Genomic DNA, 18,948 nt, shown 5'->3' on the forward strand with positions numbered 1-18,948 from the left:
CATCCTCAGCACCAGTTCTCCTACTTGTTTATTCTTCGAGCTGGATATAATTTCTCCATTTATTGCGGGATCAGGTAGTACTCCTACCCTCTATCTACGTTCTTTGTTCTACAGTATATAATGTCCAAAAGCTCCTATTGTAAGTATCTTCCTGTATAACTGCGACCTCTCTGTATCTTTCCCCTAGATGACCACGCTCGTATAAAGCTGAGGAGCGATAACAACACGTCCCGCAGCGATTACATCAACGCCAGCCCCATCGTACGTAATGTTCACTCATTCTTCCTGTCAATCTGAGATACTCTAAGTCACATGTTGTTCTCCAATTACTAATACTACAACCCCCAACAAGTGCCCATACCAGGGCAGGGTGTTACCTAGAAATGATTGTCACCATAATGAACATGGATGAGAGACAAAAGGGGCCTTACTTACCTATAACAGAGGAATTACTATATAGGGATTGTAACAATGTATCTGTAAATATCTGCTGATAGATAGATATGAGATAGATAGATATGAGATAGATAGATATGAGATAGATAGATATGAGATAGATAGATATGAGATAGATAGATATGAGATAGATATGAGATAGATAGATAGATAGATAGATATGAGATAGATAGATATGAGATAGATATGAGATAGATAGATATGAGATAGATAGATATGAGATAGATAGATATGAGATAGACAGATAGATATGAGATAGATAGATATGAGATAGATAGATATGAGATAGATAGATAGATATGAGATTGATAGATATGAGATAGACAGATAGATATGAGATAGATAGATATGAGATAGATAGATATGAGATAGACAGATAGATATGAGATAGATAGATATGAGATAGATAGATATGAGATAGACAGATAGATATGAGATAGACAGATATGAGATAGATAGATATGAGATAGATAGATATGAGATAGACAGATAGATAGATATGAGATAGATAGATAGATATGAGATAGATAGATATGAGATAGACAGATAGATATGAGATAGACAGATAGATATGAGATAGACAGATATGAGATAGATAGACAGATAGATAGATAGATAGATATGAGATAGACAGATAGATAGATAGATAGATAGATATGAGATAGATAGGCAGATAGATAGATAGATATGAGATAGATGGACAGATAGATAGATAGATATGAGATAGATAGATAGATAGAGAGATAGATATGAGATAGATAGATAGATATGAGATAAATAGATAGAGATAGATAGATATAAGATAGATAGATATGAGATAAATAGATAGATATGAGATAGATATGAGATAGATATAAGATAGATAGATATGAGATAGATAGATAGATAGAAATGCGATAGAAAGATAGATAGAGATACATAGATAGATAAGAGATACAGTGGGGATCAAAAGTTTGGGAACCCCAAACCATTTTTTTGTTTCTGGTTATTTTGAAAGTGTAAATGATGGAAATAAAATGTAACTTTTGTTGACATATTATAAGAATGTCTAATCTGTAATTTGATGCTTTTTGGAGATTTTTCCATCTTTCCTTGGCTTCTTTATGCACATTAATACACATTTTTACCTGGGGTGCCCACATTTTTGATCCCCAATATAGATAGATATATAGATAGATATGGGATAGATATATAGATAGATATGAGATAGATAGATAGATATGAGATAGATAGATAGATATGAGATATATAGATATGAGATAGATATGAGATAGATAGATATGAGATAGATAGATAGATAGATAGATATAAGATAGATAGATATGAGATAGATATGAGATAGATAGATATGAGATAGATAGATAGATATGAGATAGATAGATAGATAGATATGAGATAGATAGATAGATAGGAGATAGATAGATATGAGATAGATAGATTGATAGATAGATATATATTTTTTAATATTTTGCTTCCTTTTTTCATCATCTGTATATTATTACCACGTCTATCGATCCTGTGATTTCCATCATTCCATGACTTTCCCTTACTGGTGATGATGAGTGTATATTGTATTGTGTATATTATATTCTGTATTTTGTATTGTGTATATTGTATTGTGTATATTATATTCTGTATTTTGTATTGTGTATATTGTATTGTGTGTATTATATTCTGTATTTTGTATTGTGTATATTGTATTGTGTATATTGTATTGTGTATATTGTATTGTGTATACTGTATTGTGTATATTGTATTGTGTATATTGTATTGTGTATATTGTATTGTGTATATTGTATTGTGTATACTGTATTGTGTATATTGTATTCTGTATTTTGTATTGTGTATATTGTATTGTGTATACTGTATTGTGTATATTGTATTGTGTATACTGTATTGTGTATATTGTATTGTGTATATTGTATTGTGTATATTGTATTGTGTATACTGTATTGTGTATATTGTATTGTGTATACTGTATTGTGTATATTGTATTGTGTATATTGTATTGTGTATTTTGTATTGTGTATATTGTATTGTATTGTGTATATTATATTCTGTATATTGTATTGTGTATATTGTATTGTGTATATTGTATTGTGTGTACTGTTTGCTGTATTTTGTACCACAGTTAGAAGGTTCTCCGTTCTTTCTGATAGATTTTTATGTTAACATTTCCAGGGCTGGACTGTGAATTTGATCATTGCAGATATTTTATATTGTTAGTTTGTGCTATAACACTATGAATCTGTGTAACAGATTGAACACGACCCTCGTATGCCGGCTTACATCGCCACCCAGGGGCCCCTCTCTCACACCATTGCTGACTTCTGGCAGGTATGTTCTTTACTATACATCTTCCAGGGCTGTAATGTCTTCCCTGTCCCGCTATTAACCTGCAAAGCAGCAGATGTGTAATGACCCCGGGGATCACGTATATTCTCTCTCACGTAGATGGTTTGGGAAAATGGCTGCACAGTGATCGTCATGTTGAGCCCCCTAGTGGAGGATGGAGTAAAGCAGTGTGACCGCTACTGGCCTGATGAAGGTTCCTCTCTCTACCACATCTACGAGGTTAGTGAAGCCGCAGTCCCAGCACTTTACATCCTGTATGCATCTCTGTAACAAGATGAAAAGTCCCAGATGTCCCCCCCCCCCCACACACCAATCTACTAAACTCATCATAGCTGAAAGTCTTCTTCAGAAACAAAGCAGACCATCACTGAGGAATCAGGTCACAGCTGCCCATAGAAGTCTATAGGGAAGGTGAAGGGAGGAGAAGTTAGCAGCGGCAGAATAAGACAAAACCAGAGAGAAAGACACACACAAAGACTGCAGCAGCTTGTAGTGAGTATTAGATTTCACCCAGTGCTGGATTTAGTACTAACACTGCTCAGTACTACTCTATATGGTCATCCGTGCTGCTGCTTCTATATGCTATATAGGGGAGCAGGATCTCTCCCTCTGTGTGTACAGTGTATAAGAGACATCATAGCAGCTAATCTACAACCACTTAGGGGGAAAGGGAAGGGGACATGAGCAGCTGCAGAATGAGACAGTGACAGAGAGAGAAAGCTTGTAGTGAGTATAAGAGCTCACCCTAGTGCTGGATTCACAGCTTACACTACTTAGTACTGCTCTATAATGTCCTCCAAGCTGCTGCTGCTTCTGAGGGTATGCTTTAAAGGGGAGAAGGATCCCCTCTTCTGTTCTGTGTGTGCAGTGTATGAGAGACATCAAAGCAGATAGCTACACCTAGTAACCCAGGAACAACTGAGGGTTAGAGATGAAACCTGCAGAGAACTGGTGGAAAATGCAATTTACAAGCAAAAGCAGTACTGCCCCTTGTACATATGGGGCAGCTTATCCTAAAAAATTACCTGAGAGTACAGGTACGCTTCAAGGCAGAGATTCCCAACCTGTGACTTTCCAGCTTTTGAAAAACTACAACTCCCATCAGGGCATGTAGTTTGAAACAGCTGGAGAGCCATAGGTTAGAGATCACTAGGAGTTCTGTACGTGGTCCTGGTTGGTTGTTTATTGTTCTTCTTCTCCCCAGGTTAATCTTGTGTCTGAACATATCTGGTGTGAAGATTTCTTGGTTCGAAGTTTTTACCTGAAGAACGTCCAAACTCAAGAGACCCGAACTCTCACACAGTTTCACTTCCTGAGCTGGCCAGCAGAGGGCATCCCCAGCAGCACTCGACCCTTGCTGGACTTCCGCAGGTGAGGTCATCTAAGATCAGTCATCTATGGAGGTTTGGGGGTCGTCTGGTGTTCATAGAAAAGACAGAAGATCCTTGGTAATACAAGGGTGGATTCCTGCAAACCTCAGATGAATGGGACAGACACAGATGCTTCTGCATCATCTGAATATACCCCAATACTTCTCATAGCAGAGGATTTGTTACAGTGGCATCCATTCTGTAAGCCTGGACTGAAGACTTATACATTTAAGCCAGCCCTGTTAAATAGTATCAAATCGTTAAGACAGAGGAGAGATCTGTTTCCTAGACCTGTACACTGGTCTAAATAAGTGATTCTCAGCCTGTGGATTTCCAGGTGTTGCAAAACTACAACCCCCAGCATGCCCAGACAGCCAAAGGCTGTCTGGGCATGCTGGGAGTTGTAGTTTTGCAACAGCTGGAGGCAACCTGGTTGGAAAACACTGCTCTAGATCAGTGATCCCCAGCCTGTAGCTTTCCAGGTGTTGCAAAACTACAACTCCCAGCATGCCCACTGTTCTAAATGTAAACAGAAATATTCCCATTCAGTGACCGCAAGCAGAAATCTTAAAAATGGGGTAGGTGACATATATTTCCTTCTGTTGTTTGGTCACCTGTTTGTTTCTTCACAGACACGACATTCATTCAGGGCCGCTCCGCTTACCTCTGTGCGTCTTTAGGGATTCAGCTCATGGCTGCCCTTGTCATTTTTGTGATTTGCAGCTTGTAATTTTGGTCTCAGTTGCATAGTCACAAAAGTGATCATGAGCAGGTGAGACGTGCCTCCTCCTGCAGGGGGCGCCCTCTGCCCTCTTGTCTCACTGCCGGAATTAGGTGATACCTTGTAAGATAGAGGTATGACCGCCCCTCTTCCTCACAGACTCTTTGAACTTTCAGAACCCCGACCCCCCCCCCCCAACGTGGAGAGACTAACTGCCTTACAATGGATGGTTCAGTAAGAGGCAAAAGTATTAAAATACCGCCCACTTGTGTTACTGGTGTAAACATGATCTCTCTTGTATTACAGGAAGGTTAACAAGTCTTTCCGAGGACGATCCTGCCCCATAATTGTACACTGCAGGTATTACTATATACTATAACCTCGTACATACACTTCAGGTACACCGCTCTGCTATACTATAACCCGGTACATACACTACAGGTGCACCGCTCTGCTATACTATAACCCAGTACATACACTTCAGGTGCGACCGCTATGCTATACTATAACCTGGTACATACAGTACAGGTGCACCGCTCTGCTATACTATAACCCGGTACATACACTACAGGTGCACCGCTCTGCTATACTATAACCCAGTACATACACTTCAGGTGCGACCGCTATGCTATACTATAACCCCGTACATACACTTCAGGTGCGACCGCTATGCTATACTATAACCTGGTACATACAGTACAGGTGCACCGCTCTGCTTTACTATAGCCCAGTACATACAGTACAGGTGCACCGCTCTGCTATACTATAACCCAATACATACAGTACAGGTGCACCGCTCTGCTATACCATAACCCCGTACATACACTTCAAGTGCGACCGCTATGCTATACTATAACCTGGTACATACAGTACAGGTGCACCGCTCTGCTTTACTATAGCCCAGTACATACAGTACAGGTGCACCGCTCTGCTATAACATAACCCCGTACATACACTTCAGGTGCACCGCTCTGCTATAACATAACCCCGTACATACACTTCAGGTGCACCGCTCTGCTATACTATAACCCAGTACATACAGTACAGGTGCACCGCTCTGCTTTACTATAACCCAGTACAGGTGCACCGCTCTGCTATACTATAACCCAATACATGCACTACAGGTGCACCGCTCTGCTATATCATAACCCCGTACATACACTTCAGGTGCGACCGCTCTGCTATACTATAACCCGATACATACAGTACAGCTGCACCACTCTGCTATACTATAACCCAGTACATACACTACAGGTGCACCGCTCTGCTATACTATAACCCAGTACATACAGTACAGGTGCACCGCTCTGCTATACTATAACCCAGTACATACAGTACAGGTGCATTGCTCTGTTATACTATAACCCAGTACATACACTACAGGTGCACCGCTCTGCTATACTATAACCCAGTACATTCACTTCAGGTGCGACTGCTATGCTATACTATAACCCAGTACATACAGTACAGCTGCACCACTCTGCTATACTATAACCCAGTACATACAGTACAGGTGCACCGCTCTGCTATACTATAACCCAGTACATACAGTACAGGTGCACCGCTCTGCTATACTATAACCCAGTACATACACTACAGGTGCACTGCTCTGCTATACTATAACCCAGTACATACAGTACAGGTGCACCGCTCTTCTATACTATAACCCAGTACATACAGTACAGATGCACCGCTCTGCTATACTATAACCCAGTACATACAGTACAGGTGCACCGCTCTTCTATACTATAACCCAGTACATACAGTACAGGTGCACCGCTCTGCTATACTATAACCCAGTACATACAGTACAGGTGCACCGCTCTGCTATAACATAACACAGTACATACAGTACAGGTGCACCGCTCTTCTATACTATAACCCAGTACATACAGTACAGATGCACCGCTCTGCTATACTATAACCCAGTACATACAGTACAGGTGCACCGCTCTTCTATACTATAACCCAGTACATACAGTACAGGTGCACCGCTCTGCTATACTATAACCCAGTACATACAGTACAGGTGCACCGCTCTGCTATACTATAACCCAGTACATACAGTACAGGCGCACAGCTCTGCTATACTATAGCCCGGTACATACAGTACAGGCGCACCGCTCTGCTATACTATAGCCCGGTACATACAGTACAGGCGCACTGCTCTGCTATACTATAACCCAGTACATACAGTACAGGTGCACTGCTCTGCTATACTATAGCCCGGTACATACAGTACAGGCGCACCGCTCTGCTATACTATAGCCCGGTACATACAGTACAGGCGCACTGCTCTGCTATACTATAACCCAGTACATACAGTACAGGTGCACTGCTCTGCTATACTATAGCCCGGTACATACAGTACAGGTGCACCGCTCTGCTATACTATAACCCAGTACATACAGTACAGGCGCACTGCTCTGCTATACTATAGCCCGGTACATACAGTACAGGCGCACTTTGTATATTATATGCACTAATAAATAACATATGATTTTTCCCTTTAGTGATGGAGCTGGGAGGACTGGAACCTACATCCTCGTAGACATGGTCCTGAACCGCATGGCTAAAGGTGAGAGAACTGTAAAGTACAATGTGAACATTCAGGATAATAGAGAAACATTACATCCTAAAAGTCACTAACACCCCTCTTCTTCTTTTGTTTATCTCCGGGATTACCATAGAGATAGATGGAGGGGGCGTGTCAGCCGCCGCTCCATGCAGGGGTCTTACCTTCCTAGGGAGAGCAGAGTGCCCGAGCAGGAGATTGGGGGGGGGGGGGGGGGGGGGAGGGTTCTCCTTTAATATTCAATATATTTTGTCTGCAGCAACCCTAAAGGGAAATAGGAGTATTACAGTCCTCCAGCGTAGTGTATGGGGAGGGAGAATAAGAAACAGCATCTTCATATAATGTTATTCTCTGTTTTGCAGGAGTTAAGGAGATCGACATTGCTGCCTCACTAGAACATGTCCGGGACCAGAGGCCAGGGATGGTGCGAACCAAGGTATAAACTACCTGACGGCCCTTCCAATCTAGGGTTTGATCATCAGGGATCATGTGACAGCAATATGGAGCTGGTCATGTGATGACATAAGATGATCCTTGATCAGGAGTTGAGAAGACTATTATTATGGTATCTAGAAGATGCCTTAAAGCAGTACTCCGGAATAGCAAAACTTATCCCCTATCCACAGTATAGGGGATAAGTTTTAGATCACCCATACTGGGCCCCTGGAGGAAGGGGGCGTGCTCGACCAATGCACAAAGCGGCGGCTGCCACGCCCCCTTAAATCATCTCTATGGGAGAGCCGGAGCGCTGCATACGGTAATATCCGGCTCTGCCATAGCAATGGATCCATGGGGGGGGGGAAGAGGTTGGCGCCCGCTGCTTCGTCCGGTGGTCAACACGCGCTATTTCAACAAAGACAGGGGCCCCGTTCGAGAGATAACTTATCCGCTATCATTGGGATAGGGGCTAAGTTTTTATATCTCGGAGTACCTCCAAGTTTTTATTTTTTTTTATTTTGCCTATATCATACACACTTACCAAAACTAGTCCTACAGCACCATCTGTTTCCTCCCAGCACAACTGCATCCCTGTGTTTTACTGTAACTGGGTCATGTGATCAGCAAACTGACCCACAGAAAATCACAGCGCTTAACGTGTTCGAGGAAATGGTCAGTCCTGGGTCAGCTGACTTCCTGTGAACTACAGGATGACCATCACCTATCAGATCCCTTCTGCTTGTTCCCAGACTCCTCCCAGCTCTACCTGTATACTACAGGTTTTGTCTAGTTTAGGGTACCCCTTGGGGGTTATCCCCCAATTGCAGCATCCGCAGAAAGAATAGACTTGTCTGTTCTTTCTGCGGATTCCACCCGGAAATGCATTGCCGTCTATGAGACGGCGCATTTTCCGAGCGGGACTAGCTCCCGTCGGATCATTCAAATATTCTGTGCTTTTCGGGTGGACATTCCACACAAAATCAGCAGTGTGAACACTGTCTTAGAGAAGTGGTCTGAAACTGTGGCCTTCCAGATGTTGCAAAACCTCAACTCCCAGTTTTGCAACATTTGGAGGACCACAGTTTGAGACTACTGCTAAGAGATGAAAGGGAAGCCTTGATTTACCTTTTAGGGACAGTGTGGATCCTCTGGAGAAGGCAGACAGGCTTTTGTTTGTCTGGGCATGCTGGGAGTTGAAGTTTTGCAACATCTGGAGGGCCATAGTTTGAGACCACAGCTCTAAGGCCATGTTCACACTGCTGATTTGGTGTGGAATGTCCACCCGGAAAACACAGAATATTTGAATGATCCGACGGGTGCTAGGACCGCTCGGAAAATGCGCCGTATCATAGAGAGCAATGCATTTCTGGGTGGAATCCGCAGAAAGAGCAGTCTATGAGACGGCGCATTTTCCAAGCGGTCCTAGCACCCGTCGGATATTCAAATGTTCTGTGTTTTCCGGATGGACATTCCACACAAAATCAGCAGTGTGAACACAGTCTTAGAGCAGTGGTCTGAAACTGTGGCCTTCCAGATGTTTCAAAACTTCAACTCCCAGCATGCCCGGACAGCCAACGGCTGTCCGGGCATGCTGGGAGTTGAAGTTTTGCAACATCTGGAGGACCACAGTTTGAGACTACTGGTAAGAGATAAAAGGGAAGCCTTGATTTACCTTTTAGGGACAGTGTGGATCCTCTGGAGAAGGCAGACAGGCTTTTGACTGTCCGGGCATGCTGGGAGTGGAAGTTTTGCAACGTCTGGAGGGCCACAGTTTGAGATCACTGCCTTAGAGAGACTTTCTGTGACATGCTCCGCCCACTTCTGCCCTACACCTAGCACTTCTGGAGTGCTCCTTTAATGTCTGATATATTCTCTTTATTGTAGATTTTTGCTGGTAATTGGTGACTTTATTTTCCTCTCATTTCTAGGATCAATTTGAATTCGCCCTGACAGCGGTGGCAGAGGAAGTGAACGCGATTCTTAAGGCTCTCCCACAATGAGACGGCGGCGAGCGAGCTCCTCCTCTGTGTTGTGACCTGGACCTGCCTTATGGACATGGCAGCTTGAATTGTCCTCAAATACCCATTCGGTGTTCCCTCTGCTCATCATGCCAGGGAGCCAAGGCTGCCCTTCCATGCCCCTACTGCCTTTCCGAGCTTTTGACCCCAGTACTGCCTGATTTCTAGCCCACAATTTGCTACCTCGTCCCCCATGCTTCACTCCTGAGCTGCTAGTACCTCATTATTATGTAGTCAGGTCTGTTTATGTTTCCCAGCAGCAAACTGGTTCTTAGTCTCCTAAGTTCTCTGGGGTGAAATCCTTAAAGGGGTACTCCTGTGGAAAACATTTTATTATTATTTATTTTTTTAATCAACTGATGCCAGAAAGTTAAACAGATTTGTAAATTACTTCTATTAAAAAATCTTAATACTTCCAGTACTTATTAGCTGCTAAATACCACAGAGGAAATTATTGTCTTATTGGAACACAGTGCTCTCTGCTGACATGAGCACAGTGCTCTCTGCTGACATCTCTGTCTATTTTAAGAACTGTCCAGAGTAGGAGAAAATCCCCATAGCAAATATATGCTGCTCTGGACAGTTCCTAAAATGGACAGAGGTGTCAGCAGAGAGCACTGTGCTCGTGATGTCAGCAGAGAGCACTGTGTTCCAAAAAGAAGAGGATTTCCTCTGTAGTATTCAGCAGCTAATAAGTACTGGAAGGATTAAGATTTTTTAATAGAAGTAATTTACAAATCTGTTTAACTTTCTGGCGCCAGTTGATTAAAAAAATAAATAAATAAAAAAAGTTTTCCACCGGAGTACCCCTTTAAAGGGGTACTCTGCCCCTGGACATCTTATCCCCTATCCAAAGGATAGGGGATAAGATGTCTGATCGCGGGGGTTCTGGCCTCTGGGACCCCCCCCCACCATCCTTCTGATGCCATGCCACGCCCCCTCCATTCAAGTGTATGGGAGGGGGCGTGACGGCTAGTACATAAAGAGGGGGCGTGAAGGCTGTGGTCGCCCGTCATCCGGCACAGAGTGGAGTTCGCTCCGTGCATCGGATGACTGGGGTGTCGCGCCAGAGATCGCAAGGGGTCCAAGCAGCCGGACCCCTGCGATCAGTCATATTATCCCTTATCCTTTGGATAGGGGATATGAAGTTTAGGGGCGGAGTACCCCTTTAAATACAAACCATTATCAAGAGTCCTGCACCCGTAGCGCAACGTTCTAGAGCATGATATATACCCCCTGTGGTTTATAGCCCTTTATCCATAACCTTATTATCAGCACAGCATTTACAAAAAAAAATGACTTTATATATACTACGTGGAGTTCAGTGACAGCGCCCTCTCTGGTGGGATCACGTAAGTGATATATATGCAGATGACTATATTGTGTATTACAGACAATGACGCGGCTTCGGCAGGCAGATTTAATGTATACTGGTAAATTTACATCAATAGGAATCCAAAAACTGCGCCATTCTTTTTCTCAGTTTTTGCGTGGCATTGCAGCGGTTTTCATTAATGCGAACGGAGGCGAGTCGTTATACCTTATCCAACCTGAGGACTGGTGTGGCGCTGTTTTTTTGGGAAGAAAGCAGCTATTCACGTCAATATATTTAAAGGGGTATTCCAGAAACGGCACCACCCTTGTTCTCAGTTTTTGCACTGTATTGCAGCTGTGAATGGAGATAAGTTGTAATACCACATTCAACCTGAGTCCTGCTGCGGCACTGTTCTGGAAAGAAAGCATTGGATCAATGCCTACAATGGTCCAGTCCTAGAATCTGTTGTGAACTGAGTCATCTACCCACTGGACTCCATTAGAAACCAAAATTTACGTTTTCCAACGAGTGTGCCTCCAGCTGTTGCAAAACAAGACTAGCTGCAGCAATTTATTTTGAGGGAAATTTACTTATAATTTTCAATGCAATGTCTGGCAACCAGTGTGCCTCCAGCTGTTGCAAAACTACAACTTCCAGCATGCCTGGTGAAACATCTGGAGGTCCGCAGGTTGAAGACCACTGAGACCTTATTCAGTTATAGCAAATCCTCAGTTGTGAGCAAGACAAAGGTGGGATTTATTATTTTTGCTCAAAAAAACGGGCATGCTGGGAGCTGTACTTTTGCAACAGCTGGAGGCACCCTGCAAAACTACAACAACCAGCATGTGTCCTACATTGATCTGTATGAGCAATCAAATGATTGCTGATACAAGTCCCCTATTTACCCAGCCTGGGCGCCTCCAGCTGTTTGAATATAGATCAATGCAGGACACATGCTGGGAGTTGTAGTTTTACAACAGCTGGAGGTGCCCAGGTTGGGAAACTAGGGGACTTGTATCAGCAATCATTTGATTGCTCATACAGATCAATGTAGGACACATGCTGGTTGTTGTAGTTTTGCAACAGCTAGCGCAGTGTTTCCCAACCAGGGTGCCTCCAGCTGTTGCAAAACTACAACTCCCAGCACGTTTCTTGCATTGATCTATATTCAGACGGTTGCTCATACAAGTCCCCTAAGGCAGTGTTTTCCAACCAGGATGCCTCCAGCTGTTGCAAGACTTCAGCTCCCAGCATTCCCCGAAAAGCTGTTGGCTGTCCAGGAATGCTGGGAGTTGTAGTTTTGCCACAGTTTGATTGCTCATACAGATCAATGCAGGACACATGCTGCGAGCTGTAACTTTGCAACAGCTGAAGGCACCCTGGTTGGGACACACTGGTATAAGAAATTCCAGTCTTGATAAAATCCCCCCTTAAAGGACAAGTATCATGGAAAAAAACGTATCCCATATCTGAAGGATAGATTGCGGTGGTCTTAGCGCTGGGGCCCCCTGTGATCTCCTGTTTGGAGCCCCGGCTCCCCTTCACAGTGGCGCGTCACGACCCCCGCCCCAAGTGGAGGCCACTGAGCCCCCTCCATATAGCTCTATGGGTGAACCGTTGGGCAATCTTCGACTCTCCTATAGAGCTATATGGAGGGGGCGTGGCGGCCTCCACTTCGGGCGGGGGTCGTGACGCACCACTGTGAATGAGAGCCGGGGGACCAAACAGGAGATCACAGGGGGCCCCAGCGCTCATATCAGCGGTCTTCAAACTGCAGCCCTCCAGCTGTTTCAAAACTACAACTCCCAGCATGCCCGGACAGCCGTTGGCTGTTCGGGCATGCTGGGAATTGTAGTTTTGCAACATCTGGAGGGCCACAGTTTGAAGACCACTGCCCTATATTTTTCCATGATACTTGTCCTTTAAAGGGGTATCCCAGGAAAAAACTTTTTTTTATATATCAACTGGCTCCAGAAAGTTAAACAGATTTGTAAATTACTTTTATTAAAAAAATCTTAATCCTTTCAGTACTTATGAGCTTCTGAAGTTAAGGTTGTTCTTTTCTGTCTAAGTGCTCTCTAATGACACCTGTCTCGGGAAACACCCAGTTTAGAAGAGGTTTACTATAGGGATTTGCTTCTAAACTGGGCGTTTCCCGAGATAGGTGTCATCAGAGAGCACTTAGACAGAAAAGAACAACCTTAACTTGAGAAGATCATTATATATATATATATATATATATATAAAGTTTTTTCCTAGAATACCCCTTTAAGTCCGTACCATTTTTTCATTCTCTGGCTGTAAACAAGAACATGTCAATTCACTGGCAGCATGCAGAGATCTTAAAAAAAAAAAAAAAAAAAAATGGTATTTAGGACAAAACCCTCAGCTGCACAAACCTCTCCTCTGCTTTAGGCCGATGTCATTTATTAGCAGTCAGGAATGTTTCCGTTCACTGACAGCAAGCAGGGATCTTGAACCGAAACAGGAAGGGATTGAAGACGGGAACCCAAAATTGCTGTCTGGTAGTAGTAGTCGTGTGAGGGGGACATAGCCGCGACCTGTGACCCTGACCCTCCCCCTTCTGTCCTGTTCTCTCTGTATCTGGATATGCTGCATTCTCTGCTGGGGATTGGCGTGGGGGGAGGAGGCCCGTCTGACACGAGGTAGCCCTTTCTCTGCCCGGCCTTACACCTCTCTCATCTTGTTTTCTATAGCATCACGCATCCTACATCGTCGCCAAATAAAGGAAAAAATAATAAAAAAAATAAATAAAAAAAAGAGAGAATCATTTCTAGAGAAATATAATAGACTTTAATTTTGTATATTGATGTGAATAAAGTTATTGTGTTCCGTTTGTGCAAATGCAAAAGATGTCGCTTGTCTTCACTTTCACGTAAGTTGTCTGGTCAGTTCACACTGAGCTGTTTACATGTGTTATGCGAAGTATTACCAGGAGGCCAAAGGGATTTGACCTATAATCACAATTCAGATGTCTGCACAATTGGGGTAACATAGTAGCTGTGGAGAGATAGTGGCAGCAGTATACAGATAGAGCTGGACCGGAGGTGTATAACTAGTATATATACTGATCCCAGAGAGATAGCAGCAGTATACAGATAGAGCTGGACCGGAGGTGTATAACTACTATATATACTGATCCCAGAGAGAGGGCAGCAGTATACAAATAGAGCTGGAGGGGAGGTGTATAACTAGTATATATCCTGATCCCAAAGCGATAGCAGTAGTATACAAATAGAGCTGGACCAGAGGTGTATAACTAGTATATATACTGATCCCAGAGAGATAGCAGTAGTATTCAGATAGAGCTGGAGGGGAGGTGTATAACTACTATATATCCTGATCCTATAGAGATAGCAGTAGTATACAGATAGAACTGGAGGGGAGGTGTATTACTACTATATATACTGATCCCAGAGAGATAGCAGCAGTATACAAATAGAGCTGGACCGGAGGTGTATAACTACTATATATACTGATCCTATAGAGATAGCAGCAGCAGTATACAGATAGAGCTGGAGGAGAGGTGTATAACTACTATATATCCTGATCCTATAGAGATAGCAGCAGCAGTATACAAATAGAGCTGGACCAGAGGTGCATAACTACTATATATACTGATCCCAGAGAGATAGCAGTAGTATACAAATAGAGCTGGAGGGGAGGTGTATAACTACTATATATACTGATCCCAGAGAGATAGCAGCAGTATACAGATAGAGCTGGACCGGAGGTGTATAACTACTATATATACTGATCCTATAGAGATAGCAACAGCAGTATACAGATAGAGCTGGAGGTGTATAACTACTATATATACTGATCCCATAGAGATAGCAGTAGTATACAAATAGAGCTGGAGGGGAGGTGTATAACTACTATATATCCTGATCCATAGAGAGATAGCAGCAATATACAGATAGAGCTGGAGGGGAGGTGTATTACTACTATATATACTGATCCTATAGACATAGCAGCAGCAGTATACAGGTAGAGCTGGAGGGGAGGTGTATAACTACTATATATCCTGATCCTATAGAGATAGCAGCAGCATACAGATAGAGCTGGAGGGGAGATGTATAACTACTATACATACTGATCCTATAGAGATAGCAGCAGTATACAGATAGAGCTGGAGGGGAGGTGTATAACTACTATACATACTGATCCTATAGAGATAGCAGCAGTATACAGATAGAGCTGGAGGGGAGGTGTATAACTACTATACATACTGATCCTATAGAGATAGCAGCAGTATACAGATAGAGGGGAGGTGTATAACTACTATATATATACTGATCCTATAGAGATAGCAGTAGTATACAGATAGAGCTGGAGGGGAGATGTATTACTACTATATATACTGATCCTATAGAGATAGCAGCAGTATACAGATAGAGCTGGAGGGGAGGTGTATAACTACTATACATACTGATCCTATAGAGATAGCAGCAGTATACAGATAGAGGGGAGGTGTATAACTACTATATATACTGATCCTATAGAGATAGCAGAAGTATACAGATAGAACTGAAGGAGAGGTATATAACTAATATATATCCTGATCCCATAGCAATAGCAGCAGTATACAGATAGAGCTGGGAGGAGGGTGTATGACTACTAATCTATATATACTGATCCCATAGAGATATCAGCAGAAGTATACAGATAGAGCTGAAGAAAATAGCAGGAGGGCTCTGACAGGTGATGATTTAATTCTGTCTCAGGACTTTCCATTTCCTCTAACACATTGAACACTATGGTTTTCTGTGGGTCAGACTGGTGATCAAATGACCCAGTTACAGTGATAAAACACATGGGTGCGGCTGCCGATATATAAATATGACCAGGTAGTGATGGTGAGTGTGCACGATATGGACAAAAAAAATGTAACTTGAAATGCTTCTTTATCTAGAGATTCCTTAAAAAACGTTCCTGTCATATCCACAGAAAAATATAAAGCTTCTGTATGTTCTGTACTTGGCTCACAAATCCCTCCGTTCTGCTGCTCACTCATTCCAACATCCACTGCTCAGGTAGGTGTGTGGCCGAGGCAAGCACTGAGCCCGCCCTCACTCACCATGCATTCACTTCCTCCATGAGTCTGCTGTACCGTGCTGGGTCTCTTCATCCAATCACTGCAGGCTGCTCTGTAACCTCCTCCTCTCTGTTTTCATGCTGCAGTCTGATAGGACAGGAGTGAGCGTCCCACCCACTCTCACTTACCAGACTTTGTCCCTGTTTGTGCTTCAGCTGGGACAAAGATGATGCTGCAGCCGGACAGGATTATGTTCTGGATGGTATGGGGACCCCTAGTGGTCTTTTATTTTTAATTCATTTCTTATGAAGTATATTAGAAAGGTTAATGTTTTGCCAAGATGTACAACCTATAAAAAGTTTTTGAATCTGACAGCGCCAATTTAAACGTCCAGCCGCCGCACTAGGTCGTCACCATAAGAACACAGGCGGATGTCTAATAAAGGTGGTCAGGTTTATTCAGAAGGTTTGTTCATTACAGAAGCCTCCATAGTTGTTATCATGTGACCAACTCTCCGCCCCTCATCCCGTCACATCAATCCATAGTCCATGATAATCACCTTAAATACATAAAAGCAAATAACATGGGACGCTCCATCCCATTCGGTATATAAATATTTATCACACACGCTTCTCTCCACGCATTCCCGAATATGTAATGTCCCTTGGGTCCAGCCCCATTGAAATCCGCCAAGTGCTAGATCTCCCTCCCCTCAGGGGTTTCCAGAAAAAAAAAATAATAAAAATTAAGAAAGTCTCATTCCAGTGTAGTGCAGGTTATGGGTAGGATTGGGTGGGGGAGGTGAGGGCCCATATGCCAAACCTGCGCAGAGGAAAGATGCAGTGTGTTGGGGGGGTATAGCTTGCCTGTGCTCCCCTCGCTCCCCCCCAGGCCGGCCATGGTAACAGAACGATATGTGAGTCCATTCTCAGAATACACCTAGTGAGAAAAGCAAGACACTTAGTAGGCAATTCATCAGAAGTCATCGGAGGAAGAGCGAGAGGGGGGGAGAGGTTCTACTGAGATTCAGAGCAGTCCATAACAAGACGAACTGCAGCAATTGATTTCGAGGGAAATTTACCTTTGATGTCTAATACAATGTTTTGCAAACAGCATGCCTCCAGCTGTTGCAAAACTACAACTTCTAGCATGCCCGGACAGCCAACGGCTGTCCGGGCATGCTGGGAGTTGTTGTTTTGCAACAGCTGGAGACACACTGGTTGCAAAACACTGGTCTTACACTTAAGATTTATCACAGTGTCTCAGCCGGACACTTATAAGTTTTGGCACCCTGTCCCTGCTAAGCCTCACCCTGTCCATACCCCAGCCCCTGCTAAGCCACACCCTGTCCATGCCCCTGCTAAGCCACACCCTGTCCATGCCCCTACTAAGCCACACCCTGTCCATGCCCCTACTAAGCCACACCCTGTCCATGCCCCTACTAAGCCACCCCCTTCCATGCCCTTTCCCTGCTAAGCCACACCCTGTCCATACCCCAGTCCCTGCTAAGCCGTGCCTCTTTCCTGATAACCTACTTCCCCTTGTTGAGCAAGGTATAAAACATATCTAAAGCCCTCAATAAATGTAGTAATGTTACCATTATTTGGGAGCAAAAGTTACACCAGAAATCTGGTGCAATAGTAAACCTGCTCCGCCATTTGTTGCCAGTAATGGCCGAATCTGCACAGATATCTGACAAATAACTACAGCTGGCTATATACAGCTATATCAATAACAACAAGTCCCCAGGAGGTCTTAGGGACACACCTTTGGGGTATACTCCTGCAAGGATAACCCTAAACTAAAGATCCCCACTACCTAAACAAAACTTAGTTTTTATTAACTCTCTTGAAACATTAATTGTGATAAAGTACTTTGACCACTAGGTGGCAGTGTGTTATTAAAATTACGTACACTGTATCATTGGTTTCTCAAATACATGATTTGACCAATTTGCTTCAGTGTCTGTATATGAGACTTCCTTATCGCTGATACTGTAACAGGTATAATATGGTGTAAATACTAGTAGCACCTATGATATAGTGATGAGATAAAACTCTATCCACAACCTATCCAACGTTTCGCCAGAAATTCTAGCTTTATCAAGGGCACCTTGATAACGCCAGAATTTCTGGTGAAACGTCGGGGAGGTTGTGGATAGTTTTATCTCGTCACTGTATCATGGGTGCTACTAGTATTTACACCATATTATACCTGTTACAGTATCAGCGATAAGGAAGTCTCATATACAGACACTGAAGCAAATTGGTCAAATCATGTATTTGTGAAACCAATGATACAGTGTACGTAATTTTAATAACCCACTGCCACCTAGTGGTCAAAGTACTTTATCACATATAATTAGAGATGAGCGAACTTACAGTAAATTCGATTCGTCACGAACTTCTCGGCTCGGCAGTTGATGACTTATCCTGCATAAATTTGTTCAGCTTTCAGGTGCTCCCGTGGGCTGGAAAAGGTGGATACAGTCCTAGGAGACTCTTTCCTAGGAATGTATCCACCTTTTCCAGCCCACCGGAGCACCTGAAAGCTGAACTAATTTATGCAGGATAAGTCATCAACTGCCAAGCCGAGAAGTTCGTGACGAATCGAATGTACTGTAAGTTCGCTCATCTCTACA

General features: G+C 43.2%; 2 protein-coding genes across 3 annotated transcripts in view; one reads left to right on the plus strand and one right to left on the minus strand.

Annotated features, from left to right (window-relative positions):
• Window positions 1-10,312, plus strand: part of PTPRN (protein tyrosine phosphatase receptor type N) — a 114,954-nt gene extending 104,642 nt beyond the window's left edge. For both annotated transcript variants that reach the window (XM_056534275.1, XM_056534276.1), the window contains 8 exons: window positions 188-261; window positions 2,716-2,793; window positions 2,911-3,030; window positions 4,016-4,182; window positions 5,209-5,262; window positions 7,416-7,480; window positions 7,840-7,913; window positions 9,844-10,312. In XM_056534275.1, coding sequence (XP_056390250.1) covers window positions 188-261; window positions 2,716-2,793; window positions 2,911-3,030; window positions 4,016-4,182; window positions 5,209-5,262; window positions 7,416-7,480; window positions 7,840-7,913; window positions 9,844-9,915 — 704 coding nt within the window. In that variant the 3' untranslated portion in view covers window positions 9,916-10,312. The remainder of the gene's footprint in view (window positions 1-187; window positions 262-2,715; window positions 2,794-2,910; window positions 3,031-4,015; window positions 4,183-5,208; window positions 5,263-7,415; window positions 7,481-7,839; window positions 7,914-9,843) is intronic.
• A 6,429-nt stretch (window positions 10,313-16,741) lies between these two features.
• DNAJB2 (DnaJ heat shock protein family (Hsp40) member B2) overlaps window positions 16,742-18,948 on the minus strand; it is a 40,101-nt gene continuing 37,894 nt past the window's right edge. The window contains exon 11 of the mRNA XM_056535380.1: window positions 16,742-17,246. Within this exon, the coding sequence (XP_056391355.1) occupies window positions 17,236-17,246 (11 nt within the window). The 3' untranslated portion in view covers window positions 16,742-17,235. The remainder of the gene's footprint in view (window positions 17,247-18,948) is intronic.

The sequence above is a fragment of the Hyla sarda genome, chromosome 8 (assembly GCF_029499605.1).
Source record: "Hyla sarda isolate aHylSar1 chromosome 8, aHylSar1.hap1, whole genome shotgun sequence".
In the NCBI taxonomy this organism is placed as follows: domain Eukaryota; kingdom Metazoa; phylum Chordata; class Amphibia; order Anura; family Hylidae; genus Hyla; species Hyla sarda.